Genomic DNA, 20398 nt, shown 5'->3' on the forward strand with positions numbered 1-20398 from the left:
CAACATTTTAGGAGGACATGAAAAATACTGTATATACCTGAAGCTGTAAGGATTGTAGCAGAGTTTGAATATAGCAAAGATACCAGGGTTCATTTCCCATGTCTTATGAAAAATACCATGTGATCTTTAATAGCCACAACTGGCCAAGACGTTGGTTTCAAATCTCATCAAGTACAGTACATTTTACCAGCACAGTAATACTTAAGTGAATGCAGGGCTTGCATACTGTTCAGATCAAAATCACAAACATGAGTTAAATAGTTTGGGACATGCCTTCAATGATTATTTCCTCTTTACTACAATCACTTACAGTTATGGCTACCTGACACTTTCTATTATAAGACCTGGTTCTCAGTGGCTTAAAACTCTGCCAAACTAACCATATGGACTGATGTTGTCCAAACAGGGAGTCTGCCTTACAGAATTTTTTGGAAAAATTCAGCAAAAACAGCTCAGGCATTTCTCAGAAGAATTATGGAAAAATAGGATTTTCCCCAATTTCAAAAAATCTCAAATGTTTAATTGAGAAGCTCTATGCTTTGGAGCAGGGACTTGAAATTTGGCAGGGATATGCCTTCTGTCATAGTAGTGAATATCCACCCAATTTTGGTTAAGTTGTAAGCCTCTGAAAAATCTTAAATTCACACATGTTCAGTAGAGACTTGCTAGACTTTGGCAGCTAAATTCTACAAAGATTCCATTTGTTTGGAGTATGCTCCAGCCAAAGTCCGAGCAGAATTTTCTATGTAAATGCTTCCTGCAGCCAGGAGCCACTATGGTGACAGGCACAGAAACTGAGAACAGGGCGATTCTCTCCAGTGCTCTCACTGCTCCCGGTGCTGGTACCTAGGCAGCAAGGAGGAGGCAACAGCCTGACTGGAATACAGAGGAAACTAGAACCAGGTCTGTGGAGGGGTGGCAAGGGTGAAGGAGGTACCAAGACAACACAGGTTGGAGGGACCAGAAGCAGAAGTGTCGGTGTGCGGGGGAGGTGGGGGGTGGCCAAATATGTCTGTAACCACTAGGGACCACTCCCCTCAGAATGTGGAACAGAACCCAAGATTAAAAATTCTTCTGCTGTCAGCAAATAGCTGTGAAATCCACTGGAAAAATGTCTGCTTCAACTCGCCCTACTGTCTTCCCCACATAGAGGAAGACAACCCGACTACTGTTATCAGTTAGTCTGGTACCTCAAGTAGCAGAAGTCTGTGCTGAGATCTATAATATAGTCTTTAATTACATGATAAAATGCAATGAAATGCAAAATGATGGGAAAAAAGTTAAAGGTATTGATACAAACTTCAATGGCAAGTAGTTGGCTTCCAAGTGAAGATAAAGTGATTTATATTCTATATTAAATGATATGATCTAGTTTTAGGAAAGTGCATCTACTTTTAATTGTTTATTTGGTTATGTGTTAAAACAGAGATAATGTTGTATCATGTTAAGAATGACTAGCATCAAACTATAACTTGATGTGTTCCATCACAGAAACAGTGAGTTCCAGTGGACCACGCATAGAACTGGGAGCCAAAAACTCCTAAACTCTAGTCCCATCTCTATCACGGTCTCATTGTGCTGCCTTGAAAATAACCTTAGCCCCTATGGACCCATTCACAGTAGGAAAATGCACTGTTGCTGACAATGATTGTCAGAATTAGGTACCCCCAATTGCTGTTAAATGGTTTACTTATTAGGTTTTGTCCCATCTTCATATTTACAGTATGGTTCCAGAACATGTGAAAACATGGTGACTATCACCTTTTCCATAACTTTGTTGAAAAACTTCACACCTTTAACACAAGAAAATCTTCAGAACTGGTTCACTGAAATTTTTTTCCCATATACATAAGAATTAATTGATTTACGTGGAATTACATCTGAGATTAGTCTAGGCTACAATTACTAACTTTTGTTGTAATTGCTGCATGCCTATTCAGCCGTCTCTTCAACTGAAGCAGCAACTCTGTGAGGGCAGAATTGGGTCCTTAAATACTTTAAAACCAGGTTAAAGGGACAATTTCATTTTTCTGTCTAAAAGTTTCTTGCCCTTTTCAAGATGACAATAGTTGCTGACATACTTGGAAGTCTGTATTGTCCAGGAAGTGAGAAAATGTATGGCAGTCAGTGAAAAAGGGATCCCAAAGGTTTAATACAATTCATTACTAGGACCGCCAGGAGTTGCCGTTAGGGAGATCCACTATTAGAGTTTCAATTTAATCTTGTGACATTTCAAGGCACCTAGTTTTCATTTTAAGATTTTTAGAGTATCTATTTATATATATGCAATGTTTTGATTTATACGAAACTTTGTTCTCAAAGAGTTGGGGAATGCAGTCATTTTGCTTTGTGTTGTAGTTGCTGACACTGAAGGAGTATGGAAGGATTGATTTAATCTGGATAATTTTTAACCTACTATATTAGCAAATTCAAAGAAACTGTGTTGAACATAGTACAGTGCTATCTGAGAGTTTATTCACAAACAAAGCTTTCTGTTATAGCTGTTTTAGGTAGTGCTTGTAAATAACAGGACATAAAATATCAGACTGAAGTGCACATTTAAACAGACAGTATCACTTTAAGGAACTTCCTGCATTTTATTTAGCGGAACAATAAGATTCAGGAGCCCGGTAAGACCATTTTTTAAAAAATTAGCAGATAGATTATAGAAATACACAACTAACTGCTGAGTGGAAAGGAGTAATTTTGGATTTAAAATGGTAACAAACTATCATTTTATTAAGTTTATCATCAAAAACAGAAAACTGCAGTGAGACAATATCTAAAATGGCATTTAGAGTTCAACAGATGATCAGGCATACCCAGAGGGAACAAATTCCATGTTTAATAGATGTATACCATGATGTGTTTTCCCACGTGCAGCGACATACCACTCCCCTTAAATTGAACATTTTTAGTTTTCCCTTATCTTTGAATGCTGTTAAACAGAATCACAAAAAAAGCTTTCATGTTTATAAGAATCAGACATGGAGGACATATGCTGAAGCAGCTTCATTCTTTTAATTGGTATTGAATTGCCTCAAAAATCTTTAGCAATATTTCACCTGACTCAGTTCAGTCTTTTGTTCATAGAAGAGAAAAATTTCATGATACAATTTTTGTTTTTAATCTTCTAGATTTACATCTTTGATTTAGCTATCCAATACTTGGACCAGATGGATAAAAGTATGCTGTAAGAATGTCAGAAATAGGACCCTAAATGGCAAATTGATTTTTCTATAGCACGCGGTCTATGTTGAAACAATGTCCAACAGTTGGGGGTTGTTTGCTAAACTCAGTGTTAGTTTTATGCAATTAAATGTTTCCTATGTCTGTTCAAAGTACGCCACCTTCTATATTCTCCAGAAAGCTTTACAAGACAACTGAACCAAATTTACCAGACTAAAATACCTATTTAAATGCCTGCCTCTATCAATTAGTACTTTAAATTTAAGGTTATGCTTCCATTGAAGAGCCCATGATTAGGATGAAAAAAAAATAGCTTCTTTTAATACACATACAAAATAGGAAAATTTGTCTGTGCTTATCTGAAAGATTCCTTTCTTGAATAATAATATCCACAAATCTGTTACAATCAGTTCTTCAGCTTGTTTGCAGCTTGGTGGCAGAAGTAGACCTGTCAGTTATTAGCACAGGGGAATGCCCTGCCCCTGAAATTTCCTCCAGTTGAGATAATTTTCACAATCAGAATAATTCAAATCTACTTCCCCCAATTAAAAATTGTGTTAAATATACTTTGAGGGAGAAAAAAATTTCTTCTACTTCAGTGGATGGTAAATTCCACCTGTCAACAAACAAGTCTTTGGATGTCAATTGCCATCTCTGTTCTGATGATCCATTTGCCTCCAAGTTGGTTTGATCTGTGGATCTTATTACTCAAAGAAAGGACATTTTAAGGTAAGCACGGATAAAGTTTCCTATTCTTTATGCTAAGGTCCATAGATCAATTCCAATAGTATTTTTATAGCAATGTGTCTCCAAGGGTAGGAAGGCATCTTTAAATGTGGATATCCAAAATTATATATAAATATATTTATCTTCTCCTAGTTACTAAGGTGTAATTACTATCTGAATTAAAAATACAATATTGGGTTTCATCAGAAAAAGCTCCCAACTTCAAATTAAAAAAAAAAAAAAAAAAAAAGTGTCTGACTGGAGATAGTAGCCTTTAGAAGGCCTGCTCTAATGGATAGGAAGTGTACCACCACCTCATGCAGAGGTTCTTTCTGGCTAGTGCTTCAAGAAGAATAATGAGGTTCTAAAGTCATGCTCTATGACTTTGTGGGGTTTTAATATGGTTGATGACTTAAGGAAGTATACAATGCTGGGATTTGTACAAAAACTTATTTTTCTTTAACATGCTGAGAACATTATATTACAGAGATTTGACCTGTTTGGGTATTCTTATACACCCACAATAAAGCCCTCCCAGGGGAATCAAAACTATTATTTCACTAGTTATATATGGTAATTAACTACGGACTTGGCACCAGCTAGTAGAATAAGTTATTTGTTGACTTCTCTTTTAGGTTATGTAAGAACAATAATCACTTCCTCCAAGTATACATTTTAAACCTGTGTGGTCCTGGACGGAGGACTAATCTTGCAATAGCAGACCTCCTCTGTGACTCAGAGACATCCAAAGATCCAATGGCAGGTTAATCAGGCCTGAGACCACAGCCAGAAAGGCATCAGCACAATTTCTGCTTTCCTCTCATATTTTTTTCTTGTCCTGAGAGCTGCCATTCACCACCCCATATCCTATGTCCTAACACAGAGAAGCCACTAGGCATGTTATTTACTGGTTTCCAGAGACGAGATAGATCACCAGCCCAAGTTGACTTATGATGGTAAGATATTTCTGGGTCCAGCAATCGCTCTGCTAATCTGACTTCTGCCACGTAAGTCTTGGAATTCATCACCCCCTTGGTGGGCATTGCACAGAGATAGGAAATTTTGCTCTGCCCAAGACAGGAGAATTCCTCTCTAAGGTAAAGCTGATCACAGTTATGAAAACCCTATCAGACAATGTCTGTCATGACCAGAACAGGTCTGGTATCCATGGCAGGAGCAGTGCTTTGAAACCTCAATGAATCATTGTATTCTAGCTGGGGGAGGGATAGCTCAGTGGTTTGAGCATTAGCCTACTAAACCCAGGGTTGTGAGTTCAATCCTTGAGGGGGCCATTTAGGGATCTGGGGCAAAAATCTGTCTGGGGATTGATCCTGCTTTGAGCAGGGGGTTGGACTAGATGACCTCCTGAGGTCCCTCCCAACCCTGATATTCTATGACTCTATAATGTGCTCCCTCTTTCTGGTACTGACCCCCTTAACTGAACTGGGAAAAGCCGGTCTCCTCCACCTGCCCCAACAAACAAACTTACTTATTCTGTGCATTCATCAGTTGTGGAAGTGGAGACTATACAACTGCAACTAGACCTCTACCAACAGATGAGATGGTGTAAGGTGGAGGAGGTACCTCGAATTACTGGATAGGTATCAAACTCTGGATCACTGAAGCATACCTGTGTATGAGATCAGAATTCCTAAAAGGCTCCAATAAGAATTGGATTTTTGTTTGTAACACCACTTGTTTTCATTTTGGCTACCTTCTATTAATGTTATTCTAAGACAAGACCTTGTGTTTGATGGTATTCATTCTTAATCCAACCTTATGATTGACTTTCCAGGCACCATGTGCCTGTGTTTGTCTGGAATCCAAGATACTCCAGGAACAGTATCCTTGTGTTTGCTTCAGTTTTCCAGTATGATTGGTACAATAATACTGGATAGGGCCTTTGGGAGCACATGTAAGATCAAATGGTAATGATCGAATTTGAGAAAAGAAAAAGGCTGCCATCCATCTGCGAAACATAAGAATTATCCACGGATGGTAAAATGGGAATGCTTTGAAAACAAGCCTACTCAGGAACTCAGACAAGGCCCTACTCTGCTTGTCCCCAAATCTCTGAAGCTAGAAATAGGATGGGGAGCAAGTTGGAATGCTCTAACTTGAAACGGATAATGAAGGATTTCATTTATATTGTGGCCTTTTATGGGCTAATGAGACTGGAAATGGGACAAAGCTGTTTGTTTAATTCTTGCACAGCTCCATAGGGTACCCACCCCTGGGCAATGTTCAGTGACCTCATTTGATCAAAGCTGTAGGTTGCTCTTTTGCTCCCAAACGGAGAGAGCCTGGCACCATTTGGGTGTTAAGCTCCAATGAGGGCTAGCTGGGAGACCTGCAAATAGCTCTGAGGAAATCAAGGGCAACTACTGACCCTGCACATGTTCTAACTGTGACTATTTAGAGTTGCCTGCAATAATTATGAATATTGTTCCTTGGTCTGGTTATTGAGATATTTACTGTATACCTACCTTGAACCCAATCAACTGGTCTTTTGAAGAAAAAAAAAACCAAAAAAACACGAAGGCAGGACAATAACTTGAGGTAACACATCCCTCAAACACTTGAGGAGTTGCTATAAAACTCTTGAGAAACAATGCGAGGACCTTTTGCTTTGGCTTGACCACTGCCTGTAGAGCTCACCAAACTGGTTTTGGGCAGCATATCCAAGCCCAGAGAAAATTGAGAACAAAGACTTTTGGCTGGATTAAAAGATAGCTCTCCCTGCCTCAGTCCTTGAGGGCCTAAAATGAACCCAGACTCCAGAGTTCGAGGTGTCTGAGAAGCACCTGGGATCTCTGCCAAGAGATGACAAGACTCTAGGTAAGAGATGTGTGTAAACCTTTTTAAAATCAACTCTCTGTCATGCTATGCTTTGCTTTGTTCCCATCAAGATTAAAAAATACTTTATTTTAAGAGGGATGTTTTGGATCACTACTCCACAAATCACAGGCTCTCCTGAAGAGAAGAACTGCAGGTGCCTGAGCTCCGCTGGACCTGCAGGATAAATATGATAGATCAGGGTGCAGGAGCCCAGGATTCTGTTCAAGAGTGGGAGAAACATGGGATTCTGCCCCCTGAGGTGAAGGGACAAAGCCTAAGACCTGAGGGGGGCACTCACAGACCAGAGAGGGGTCAAGAGTGAAGCTAGTCCTGTAACCATGACACTAGGTATCACCTATAAAGAGGCATTTTCTCCTGTTGTACTTCATGGACAGCTTCTGCTTGCCATGTAAGCTGTATTCCTTTCTATAGTGTCTGGCAGGAGCCAGGATTGTAAGTCAACTTTTCTGATGACTCTAAATAGTTTCACTTTTCCATAAAATTTTCCATTGTATTGCTATGGTAACTATGAACTGATTTGTCTTAGTGTCTGGATCCCAAGGACCAAATCTCCTATAAGTGCATGAAAGATTTGAATCCAAGACCCCCACTCCAAGGAGAAGCCCTTAGACCATGCAATTTTTAGTTTGAGAGGGACTATATTATCAACCTACGTTAGCATTGCTTGTGAACACTTAGGGTGTTGGATGACAGTTCAGATCTGTTTTGTTTTTGTTGGCCTGATGCCACCTGAGAGTTTTTATGCCCAAAGGAGGGGGATGAGATGATGCCTGCCTGGACCTTGCTGCCTGAGAAAGGCCTGTAATAGTGAGGAGGCCACTCTTCCAGGTGAAAATTTCCCCCATTTAGAAATGTCAAGTCCCTGACCACTGGGAAAAAGAGACATTTACCTTTGGCAGTGATACCAGGTTAAAGTTTTGACTGGTATCCACTGAGGAACCTTTTGGCCTTATAAAATAGAAATTGGAGTAGAAAGAGATAAATGGTAGTCCATGAGGCCCCTTATTATTTGCCATTTTCCCCAAATCTGGGCTGCTGTCCTCTCATCTTTCCATAGCTATCCCTTGAAGGGAGGAGGTGGAGGGGAGGCATAGCAACCTGCAACAGAAGCTGGGAATAACATGTGATGCCCTGGGTGCAGTCTGGGAGCCGTGGTAACTGCTCTGAACCTCTAACCACCCAGCTGGGCTGCCCCTACTCAAACTGCTTTGTTGGGGATAACGGCCTGGAGAGGCTGGCTGTATCACCCAACAGCAGATGGTGCCCTACACCCAACTGAGGTACCTGAGTGCTTTACCTAAGCCACTCAAAGACAGACAGCCAATTTCCCAGCTCCCCAGGCTGCCCCTCCCCCCCATTGGAGTATAAACCCAAAATTATTCCCTCTTGCATTGCACGGGGAGCTGTACAATGTAAACTCAATAAAGTTTGCCTTCCCCTTGATGTGGGAAAGCTATGCAAAAGCCTTTGCTCACAGAGCTGAGATTTTCCCCAGACACTTTACTTAAAGGCACACTGGTTTAGATAAAACATAAAACAAGTTTATTAACTACAGAAATATAGATTTTAAGTGATTATAAGTGACAGTAAACAGATCAAAGCAGGTTACCTAGGAAATTAAATAAAAACCGCAAATTAAGTCTTATACAAACTAGATAGGATTTGAATTAGCAATTTCTCACCCTCACTGATGATACAAGCAGTCCACCAAGTTTCCATACACAGGCTAGAAATCCCTTTAGCCTAGGACCAGCACTTCCCCTAGTTCAGTCTTTGTTCCTCAGGTGATTCCAGGAGTTCTCTTGTGTGGGGAGTGAGGCCAAGAGATGTCGTCACTCCCTGCCTTATATAGCTTTTCAATATGGCAGGAACCCTTCGTTCCAAACTCAGTTCCCAGCCCAGTTTGTGGAAAAATACAGGTACCAAAATGGAGTTCAATGTCATGTGGTTTGGTCACATTCCCAAGCATGCCCTGCTGAATCATAGCAGCCATTACTCATAGGCTGTCAGGAGCATTCTCAGGAAGGCTCACCAGGTGGGGGATAAGCTTCTCCTAAGGCCTATTGTTTCCCCAATGGCCCTTTACCCTGAATAGGCCCTTCACAACCAGCTCTCTAGAGTATGAATATAATGTAACTGGAATATGCTTCATGCAAAAAGTCTCTTGTAAGGTATCATTACAAAGCTTATAATCTACTGAGTGTGGTCATCCTATTTGTATAAATGTATCACTCTTGTATCTGAAACTAGAAATATAAAATATAACTCTGAGGGCCTATTGTAATTATGCAAAGGGTGGGCCATTAATGGTGGTTTGGAATCTTGATGGCTCCCATTAACGAAGACAATTGTCTGTAGATGGCTCTGTTTTACTTGTAAGTCTTCCTGTATACGTATGTGCTGGCAAGTGGGTAATGAAGTCTTACAGTGATCACCTGAACTGGAATCCATCTTTAACCTAGTGCTTTTCCATTGAGAAGGAGTGGGTGGGAACCCAGAGAGGGACAAAAAGATTGCCGCCTTATGCAAAAGGTATATAAGTGGGTGGAACAGAACAAAGTGGCAGCCATCATGAGAAATCCCCTAGCTACCACCTGAGCTGGAACAAGGGCTGTACCAGGGGAAAGGATTATGCCCAGACTAGGAAGGCGCCCAGTCTGTGAAAGAAATTTATAGGAACATCTCTGAGGGTGAGATTTTATCTGTATTTAGTTTTATTACTGTATTAGGCTTAGATTTGCATGTTTTATTTTATTTTACTTGGTAATTCACTTTGTTCTGTCTGTTACTACTTGGAACCATTTAAATCCTACTTTCTGTATTTAATAAAATCACTTTTTACTTTTTAATTAACCCAGAGTACGTATTAATATCGGGGGGGGGGGCAAACAGCTGTGCATCTCTATCAGTGTTATAGAGGGCAAATGATTTATGAGTTTATTTGGGGTTTGGACCCCATTGGGAGTTGGGCATCTGAGTGTTAAAGACAGGAACACTTCTGTAAGCTGCTTTCAGGTTAAGTCTGCAGCTGTTTGGGGCACGTGGTTCAGACCCTGGGTCTGTGCTGGAGCAGATGGGTGTGTCTGGCTCAGCAAAACAGGGTGCTGGAGTCCCGAGCTGGCAGGAAAAGCAGGGGCAAAAGTAGTCTTGGCACATCAGTTGGATCACAAGGGGGTTTCTGTGATCCAACCCGTCACAGTTCATACTCAGCAAATCATAACTTTTCCAATGACACCTCACAAGACATATCTTGTATCAGATGCATCACAATTACGTTATAAGCATATCATAATCATACAATTATGAAGAATATGCGGTGCAGTGTCAATAACCTGGACATTAGGGCACAGTGACCCACTGCAGCAGCTAGGAATGACAGCCCAATAAGTAGGACATGGTGACCTGCATCAGAAGAGGGGTAAGACAGACTGATGCTTTGCCAGTCTTTTAGGTGCAACAGAAAATCCCTATCCTTCTACTACATCTTTCCAGGATGCATTTGGGGGGAAGGGGGGAAGAATATATAGCTATAGCTTGTGTAGGGCAGTTGCAGATACTCATTACACTCCTGCCTGAAAGAATCTATCCACAGGTTTGCTTTTTCTTAAACAATATTTTACTATTTGTTTCTCTGACTTGATTAGGACTAACCTTCCTCCCTGAAGGAGGAAGGCTTCCCTTTGTGGTGGTGTGCGTATGCACATCTAGAGGAATCAACACGTCTATGGCCTAGTCTCTTCTGCATTGATCTGTCCTGCTGCACACAGTGAAAGAGAGCAGGGGAAATGGTGCTGATTTTATTTTTCATTTATTTCCCCTTTGGAAATTTGTCCCCCTAATTGCGCTTCAGAGGGGGAGCAAAATTGGACTCGGAGATTAGAAATATTTTCAGAATGGTGGTTAGTGATCCCGTCCTCAAAGAGGCTGGGCTTATTTGTCTCCCTTTCTCCACTTGGATCTCCCTGGCCTGGGGCTCCAGAATGGGCTCTCTACACGTGATTCACAAAGGCCAGATAGGTCTGTTTCTCCTGGTGGTTTTAGCCTGGAATATGAGTAGAGATCCATGTGCAGAAAAGCGGACCCCTGTAGTGGTGGGAGCAGGAGGGAGCTAGGCCCAAAGACACCATACTGTACTTTCTGGCATTGTCAGCATCTATGCTGTGTCCGGTGGTCTCCATCCATGACTCACGGAGAATTGGAGGGGGGAAATAAAGGAGGTCGCTAAGCTCCATAGTCTTAGGCATGGACTACCAGGATTCAGGCATGATCTTCCACCTGGTGTGCTGACCTTCTAGCTTCACTCCCCTCATGAAAAGCCCTACAGCAGGAAGTCCTGCTTGAGCCAGCTGCAGCTATGAGAACAGAAAAACTGGAGGGAACTTCAGGGAGTGGGGCAGTCCTCTCCTGCTAGTAACTGACAGGTCTAGTTCTGCCCCAAGCTGCAAGCAGGCTGAACTACCCGTTGTAATAGATCTGTGAACCTCAATATGAAAAATGAAGAGAAGGACAGAGCAGTGATAGAGAATGAGATGGATCTTTTGTTAAGCTGGGCCCATTTAAACAAAATGCATTTTAATGCAGCCAAATGCCAGGACATGCATCTAGGATCAAAGAATGCAGGCCACACAGACAGAATGGAGGACTACATCCTGGAAAGCAGCAACTGTGAAAAGGATTAAAAGGTCATAGTGGATAAGCAATTCAACAGGATGTATAAATGGGAGCAGGGAGGTGATTTTTCCTCTGTATATGGCACTGGATCGATACTGGATTACTGTGTACAATTCTGGTGTTCACATTTTTAAAAGATTGCGGAAACATTTGAGAGGATGCAGTATAGAGCCACAAAAGTGATTCAAGGGCTAGAAAAAAATGCCTTAAAATGAGAGACTTGAAAAGCTCTGTCGCAGCCCCCAGGTTTCCTACAGCCTGGGCTCGGATAACAGATTACTTCAAGGAACGCTGAGGAAGAATGTCCAAGCAATCGCCTCTGAGATCCTTCCTGTCCCACTAGTGAAGGAAGCGAAAAGATTCAGAAAGTGAAGTACTGGCTAGGTAAGTGGTGTAAGGGGGAGGGTTTTGGTTTTGTGGAACATTGATCTGCCTTCTATGAGGAGAGAGGTCTGTATCATTTGGACAGTCTCCATCTCAGTAGAAGGGGGACCAACCTCCTTGGGGACAGGCTGGCTAGAATAGTCAGGAGAGGGTTAAACGAACAACAAAAGGGGAGGATAAAAAGAGGGAAGATATGAGCATTCAGCACAAAGTCAAGATGTTGAGAACAAAATGAATCAAGACGCTCAAGAACATGTAAAGAAGAAATTCTTTAATTGCGTATAAACCGATACTAGGAGCCTGGGTAACAAACAAGAGGAATTGCAATTGCTCATTTATGAAAATAAATTCGATGTAGTTGGTGTTACTGAAACGTGGTGGGATGATCCGCATGACTGGAATGTTAAAATCAATTGTTATAACCTATTTAGGAAGGATCAAGTGAGCAAAATGGGTGGGGGAAGGGGATTCTGTCAAAAATGGCATTATCTGTTTCTGAATCATTGATAACTCGGAAGAAAATTATCATGTATGCTTATGGATCAATGTCCTAACAGATAAAGCACAAGATGGGATACTAGTTGCTGTCTGCTACAGATCACCAAATGACATTCAGGAACAGGATGACCAGCTCCTCACGCACATATCTATAATGTGCAGGAGGGTTGGGGGGGGGGGGGGCACGTGACCATGGAGGATTTCAGTTTGAGTGACATATGCTGGCAGTCTCATGCTGCCAATACTAAAACATCCTTGAAATTTCTAAACATTACAGAGGACAATTTCCTAATTCAAAAAGTGTTGCAGCCAACATGTGGGAATTCTTTATTATATCTTTTCTTAAGAGACAAAGAAGAACTGTTCACAGAACTAAAAATTAATGGTAGCTTAGGTACGAGTGATCATGACTTAATCACATTTATAATGTGCAAACAGAATCAAGTCCAGATCTGCAATATATATACTTGGTGCATTAACAGGGCCAATTTCACAAAGCTGAAAACAATTATGAGCCAAACGCTTGGGAGGATGAGCCAGCTGTGAGGAAGAATTTAATCAGAAAAATGCAAATGATAATTGGGAATAATTTAAGAGCACCTTACTAGATGCCCAAAAAAGGCACAATCCCAAAATTGAGGAAGAAGGCTGTGTTGGTTAAAAAACCAACTTGGTTTAGAGGGAAGATGAAGGCTGTGAAAATTGTTTATAGATGCATAAATAACAAAATGAATGTGTCAGAAGTTAGGAACTGTAGAAAATTGAAAAGGGAAGCAAAGGGGCACAAGGAGAAATCTATGGCCAGCAGAGTTAGGGACAATAAAAAGGAGAATTTTTAAAGTATATTAGGAACAAAAAGTCCTGACAATAGTATTTGTACATTGCTAGATAAAAATTGTAGAATTATCAATAATACTTCAGAATAGGCAGAAGTGTTCAATAAATATTTCTGTTCTGTATTTGGGGAAAAACAAAGGATAGCATCTCATTATATGGTGAGGATAACACTCTTTCCATTCCACTAGTATTTCTGGAGGATGTTAAACAGAAGCTTCTAAAGTTGGGCATTTTAAAATCAGCGGGTTCAGATAACTTGCATCCAAGAGTTTTAAAAGAGCTGGCTCAGGAGCTCGCTGGACAGTTCATGTTGATTTTCAGTAAGTCTTGAACACTGGGGAAGTTCCAGAAGACTGGAAGAAAGCTAATGTTGTGCCAGTTTTTAAAAAGGGTAAGTGGGATGACCCAGATAATTCTAGGCTTGTCAGTCTGACATTGATCCTAGGCAAGATAATGGAGTGGCTCATATGGGACTCAATTACTAAAGAATTAAAGGAAGGTAATGTAATTAATACAAATCAACATGGGTTTATGGAAAATAAATCCTGTCACACTAACTTGATTTTTTTTTTTAATGAGATTACAAGTTTGGTAGACAGAGGTAATAGTGTTGACACAATATACTTTGACTTGGTACTGCCCAACACTTTGATTACAAAATTAGAATGATATAAAATCATCATGGTGCACATTAAATGGATTAAAAACTGGCTAACTGATTACAAACAGGCAATCATCATCAATCAGATGTATTTCCAGTGGGTCTGGCAGGATCAGTCCTTGACCCTACACTATTTAACATAACATGGAAGAAAAATTCATCACTGATAAAGTTTGCAGATAACACAAAAATTGGGGGAGTGGGAAATAATGAAGAGGACAGGTCATTGATTCACAGCAATCTGGATCACTTGGTAAACTGGGTGTAAGGAAACAATGTGTGTTTTAATACAGCTAAATATAAATGTATACATGTAGGAACAAAGAATGTAGGCCATACTTATATGATGGGGGACTCTAACCTGAGAAGCAATGACTCTGAAAGAGATTTGGAGGTCATGGAGGATAATCAGCTGAACATGAGCTCCCAGTGTGATAATATATGGAGATATACCTCTCTCATAGAACTGGAAGGGACCCTGAAAAGTCATTGAGTCCAGCCCCCTGCCTTCACTAGCAGGACCAAGTACTGATTTTCCCCCAGATCCCTAAGTGACCCCCTCAAGGATTGAACTCACAACCCTGGGTTTAGCAGGCCAATGCTCAAACCACTGAGCTATCCCTCCCTCTTGATGATGTGGCCAAAAGAGCGAAGGCACTCCTGGGATGCATAAACAAGAAAATCTCAAGTAGGAGCAGAGAGGTTATTTTACCTCTATTTGGCACTGGTGCAAATGCTGCTGGGATACTGTGTCCAGTTCTGGTGCCCAGAATTCTAGAAGGATGTTGATAAATTGGAGAGGGTTCAGAGAAGTATACAAGAATGATTAAAGGGTTAGAAAACATGCTTTATGGTGATTGATCTCTTTGAGTCTATCTATTTAGCTTAACAAAGAAGGTTAAGGGATAACTTGATTGTACAGTCTATCAGTATCTACATGGGGAACTAATATTTAATAATGGAGTTTTCAACCTAGCAGAGAAAGGTGTAACATGATCCAGTGGCTGGAAGTTGAAGCTAGACAAATTTAGATTGGAAATAGGATGTAAATGTTTTAACAGGGAGAGTAATTAATCATTGAAACAATTTACCAAGGGTTGTGATGGACTCACCATCACGACAATTTTTAAATTAAGATTGAATGCTTTTCTAAAAGATCTGCTCTAGGAATTATTTTGGGGGAAGTTCTATGGCCTGTGTTATACAGGAGGTCAGACTACATCATCATAATGGCCCCTTCTGGCCTTGGAATCTATAACTGCTGCCACCACCAACCTTTGCACTTGGAAGGTCCCCTCACTCTGCTTCCCTATTGCAAGGACCCTGTCCCTAGGTGCTCTTTGAAGGCCATTGTAGGAAAACCCAGTCACTACAACTCCACGCCAAACTTGATTAGCAAACTCTTACTTTGTTACTTACAATTAAACTCATGAAGGAACTCATTCACTGTTCATCTAGAGGTTCCCTTTTTACCCTCTCAAGCACAGGGAAGTCTTACTACAGATCCCAGTTCAAATTTCCTTCTCAGAAGCTGCTGGATCCTACGTCCTCTGAATTTGGTCTCAATCCCACTTTCCCGATAGCCTGGACGCCTACAGTCCCTGATGGACTAGTCTCTGGTATCTTGAGAATCCAATCCTGGCAACTTCAGCTAGGTCCCAGAAAATCCAACTTCTCCTTTTACTGGATGGCTCCTGGTATCCAAACGGGTTTTTACAGAGAGTCCTCAGATGTTAAGACCTTGTCTCATGTCCAACCACAGGTTTTACTTTGCACAACCCCATATGTAAAATAACATTAATTCACCACATTACTTAACCTTCTCCACAAGCTCAATCTACTTAGTTTACCAAGAAGATGATCAAGGGGTAACTTAATTATGGAGTACAGTTACCTTCACGGTACTAAATCTTTAATCTAGCAGAGAAAGGCACAGCAAGAACTGATGGCTGGAAACTGAAGCCAGACAAATTCAAATTATAAGGAAGGCACAAATTTTTAATAATGAGGTTGATTCATCATTGGCTCAAACTACTGAGGGAAGTGGTGGATTCTCTATCTCTTGATATCTTCAAGACTGGATGCCTTTCTGGAAGACACACTTTAGTCAAACACAAACTACTGGGCTCAATAGAGGAGTAACTGGATGAAATTCAATCACCAGTGTTACACAGAAGAAAAGACTAGATGATTTAAAGGTCCTTTCTGGTCATAAAAATCTATGAATCATATGAAACCCAGCAAAGTTACAAAGTTGGTAGCATAGTGAAAGAAAACAGTTACAAGTTTCTTCATGCTGTATCAGGAACACACTGTATGCTCTCCACTAATTTTAGTCCATTTATATGATCCAATCCAGGTCCTTATTAGTATATTAATAGTACCCGGCATGTGTTATTTGCAATAATGCAAAATATTATAGGAAAACTACAGTTTGAAATCCTTTCTTGTTGACAAAATGTATCCTGGAACTGAATTGTAATAAGAACAAGATTAACATGCAAATACTAAATAAAAAACATAGTGCCTTTCAGATGAGTTCTCAAAGCCCTTCATGAATATATAAACAAGATTCACAATACTTTGAGACAGGCATCAGTATTTTACTCAGAACATAATTACCCCGTCACTGCATAGAAAATCTATTTTAGGTAACATGGAGCTTAGAAGTCATTTTCCAATACTTTTCACTTTTAACTCAAAAAGACACTATCTCCACAACTTCCATGTTCACTGAATATACTGCGTCCATGGAGACAACACTATAGAAGTGGAGGGCACAACCAGGCATCCTTGGAACCTTTTTAGAGCAACAGCCTGCAGTTACGGGGTGCCCCTTCTAATTGACTTAGTTCCTCTCCACCTCCAGAAGCCTTATTTAAAGATAGTTTCCAACAAGAGGAAGGGAGGAGGAGCATCAGAGTAGCTCAGTGAGGGCAAATCATCCAGTTTTCTTGTTCATGGCATATAGACCAGCTATAGATCACCGGCTAACAGTGACCATCTGTCAGGATCCCAGCTACAGGGCACGGGTCAAGGCCGGGGCCTGGGTTAGAGGGGACATGGTCCAAATTCAGTCTAGAGGATCAAGGCAAGAAACAACAAACTGTTCTAGTGTCATGCCATAGGATCAGGTTGGAGTTGAGGTCAATGAGCTGCACTGGTCGGAGCCAAGTGAGCCAGCTGAAATAGGGTTAATGGAACAGAGGCAGGGCAAGATGTCAGGAGCAGAGCAGGGGACCAGGAATCAGAAGTGGGACCAGGTTTCAAGAGCAGGACTGGGGCCAAAAACCAGGAGTAAGACAAGGTATCAGGAATACACAGCAGGGTCCATTTGCAGCAGCAAAATGGAGATCTGCCTGCCCTGCAGGTGTTTCAAGACCTTAAATAGCATGCCTGAGCCAATCAGGGAACATGGTAGGCTCTGCCATTTAGGATGTCTGTGAGCATGACATCTAGTGGAGCTTGGCCCCACAAACCTCACAGCCCATCGACTGGATGCAGCTGTCACTCAGGGACCAACAGTCCAAAGTTCTAGCCCCACAGATCCTTACACCTTTCCTGATGAGCCCTATTAGTTAGACAGCAATTGACACACTGCACTCTTGGTGCAATATTAAGAAAATAACGATCCATAAAGATAGGAACCAAACCCCATGTAGCAGGCCAACAAGTTTTAGATAAAGGGACATTTCAGATGCATGCCATTGACTGCCATTCCCCTAGTTCAGAGGTAGGCAACCTATGGCACGCGTGCCGCCTTCGGCACGCAAGCTGATTTTCAGTGGCACTCACACCAGCCCGGGGGGCTCTGCATTTTAATTTAATTTTAAATGAAGCTTCTTAAACATCTGAAAAACCTTATTTACTTTACATACAACAATAGTTTAGTTATATATTATAGACTTATAGAAAGAGACTTTCTAAAAACGTTAAAACGTATTACTGGCATGCAAAACCGTAGAGTAAATAAATGAAGACTCAGCACACCACTTCTAAAAGGTTGCCGACCCCTGCCCTAGTTGAATGAGTCCTAAGATATCCAGGCACAAAAACACTTAATAGGTACTCAGCAGTGTACTCAGCATCATTTTGCCATTTTATCTTTGAGCTGAAATGGCTGGACACACAGCCTTCTCCAAAAGCCACAAATCATTTTTGCCTTTCTAAACAGCTTAGTCCTGTCTTAATAGTAGCTAAAAACACCTAGGAAGTTTAAGGCCCTGGGAAGGAAGGAAGGAAGACAGTGATAACCTTTAAGATACAATTTGAGTCAGAAAGCTGGAGGCCTGAACATTACAGAATCATAGAATATCAGGGTTGGGAGGGACCTCAGGAGGTCATCTAGTCCAACCCCCTGCTCAAAGCAGGACCAATCCCCAGACAGATTTTTACCCCAGTTCCCTAAATGGCCCCCTCAAGGACTGAACTCACAACCCTGGGTTTAGCAGGCCAACGCTCAATATAAGGCAGGTTGGCTGTCAGAACTCTTTCTCTGATCATGTTGGCAGGGGTAGCGGCTACCAGAATGAGTAGCGTTAAGAGGTGGTACAGAAAGCAAGACCCAAAGGGCTAATAGGAACGACCTATTAGTTTTGTTACCAAATTCAAGTTGCGAGAATCAGTAGGCTCCCACTTGTGAATGTCCGTTAGGCCTTTTAAAAATTGTTTCATCAAAGTATTTTATAGCCTTGGTCTGTGAAGTGTTGGGTTCATAGGAATCGTGCACACTTGCTATCTACCAACTACTGTTTAAAAGGTGCTGCGGCCATGTGCCAACTCTTACAGCAGTGCTCTCCTCTATGAAGTCACATGAAGAAAGAAAATGTGCTGTTATACCTGACAGAAGACAATTGACTCTAATGGACCCTATCTTGAAGCTTACAAGAGTATGCCTTGAGTGCCCTATTTTCCAGCCTAGATGACCTATTGCGGTCCCATCCAGTCCTACACTTCTATGGCTATGTCCACATTGGTGCTTAGGTCACTCGGGGGGATGATTTATTCATCCCCCTGAGCGACATAAGTTATGAGGACATAAGCTGTCACTTAGACATAGCCAAGAAGTGTAGGGACTCGAAGGGACCTCGGTAGGTCATCTAGGCAGGAAAATAGGGCACTCAAGGCAGGAAACACCACAAAGCAGCTTTGCAGTCACTATGAAACTATAGTAGCGCCAACACAGACTCGCTTATCCTCCCTTACCACGATAGTTCATTTACCAGTCCAAAGGAGTTACTCACCCAGGCTAACGGAGGGGGAAAGAAAGTACTTCAAGGCTGCTCGATAACAAGCCCAGAAACCCCACCCGCGGGAACAGCCAGACGAGCCACACAATCAAACCAGCCTCCCCCCGAGGCTCCCTGGGGGCGGGGAGAGCCTGAAGCCAAAGCGAGTAAGCCCCCCACGCACAGCGTGTACCTCCCCAGACAGACGAGCCCCCCGCGGCCAGGGGGACGCTCTAGTCCCCGCGCAGAGCTGTGGCAGCCCCGCTCCCTGGGCACCAGAGGTCGGGGTCTCCCTGCCCCAAGGTCACTCCCGTTCCCGGGGCGGTGTCACGAGCCGGCCCCAGGCGCGTGGGGGGGGGGGGGGGGCGCTTCGTACCTGAGCAGCTGCCAGAGGACGCCGCGGAGGCCGCCGTGACCCCCGAGCTGCTGCAGCGCCCGCCTCAGCACCCGCACGTACTCCGCCATCTTGGCGGCCGCCGCTGGGCCGGGCGCAGCCGCAACCGACAGTTCCGGGCGACCTGGTTTCCGGCACGGATAGACAGCGCCGCCCGCCGCGCCCCTCAGGTCATCGCCGGGCGGGGCCTCGCCTCCGGGCGGGCGCCCCTCACCCCGCCAGGCGGGGCTGCGGGACTCAGCTGGGCGCTGGCAGGGCGGGACTGGTGCCGGGGCTGCCCTGGCCGCGACTCAGACGCGCTGCCCAGCTCTAGCCCGGCGCGGGCAGCGGTACTGGGCAGCCAGCCCGGGGCAGGTCGGTGCCGCGGGGTTATGTGCTCCCGTCCCGTCCGCGCTGGCCGATCTGGGAGCCCGATGAGGGTTAAATGTAAAGGCCTCTCTTTGCTCACGTTAATGTTTGTATCAGTCCCTAGATTCACCTTTATCCATCAGCAACCAGACAGTTGTGGAGCTGCGTTTGCCCCGGGCATCCAGGTTTATCGTCACCCCAGCCCCAGGAGCTTTTTTACTTTGCAGCCCCTATGATTTATAACCACACTGTGCCAACGCTAAGGACTGATTTCAGGTGCTTACTCCACCTGCACGCTCCCTGCTTTTGTTTAGAAAACAGAATAAGATACTTTAAACAGAGAGCACAGAAGAGCACTGCCTGCTTACATAGAACTAGAGTATGATGCCAGTACAATGCAATATTCATAGTTTCATACGATGACAGAAATTCAGAGCTAAAATGTCTATCACAAACTGGTGTGACTTTCTTCAGCATGAGAAATCCCTTTATTTTTACAGCTAGAGAGAGAAAGAACAAGGTAGTAGGTGACTTAGGGTATGGCCTTGTGTGCACTACAGAGTTTTGTCAACGCAAGATAAGTCGACAATCAAAAACCAGTAT

The 20398-nt window shown here is 42.6% G+C and overlaps 1 protein-coding gene across 1 annotated transcript in view; it reads right to left on the bottom strand.

Moving 5' to 3' along the window:
* NDUFA12 (NADH:ubiquinone oxidoreductase subunit A12) overlaps positions 1–19545 on the bottom strand; it is a 42275-nt gene extending 22730 nt beyond the window's left edge. The window contains exon 1 of the mRNA XM_065410056.1: positions 19430–19545. Within this exon, the coding sequence (XP_065266128.1) occupies positions 19430–19518 (89 nt within the window). The 5' untranslated portion in view covers positions 19519–19545. The remainder of the gene's footprint in view (positions 1–19429) is intronic.
* Positions 19546–20398: the final 853 nt, after the last annotated feature.

This window comes from Emys orbicularis, chromosome 1 (genome assembly GCF_028017835.1).
Source record: "Emys orbicularis isolate rEmyOrb1 chromosome 1, rEmyOrb1.hap1, whole genome shotgun sequence".
Taxonomy (NCBI): domain Eukaryota; kingdom Metazoa; phylum Chordata; order Testudines; family Emydidae; genus Emys; species Emys orbicularis.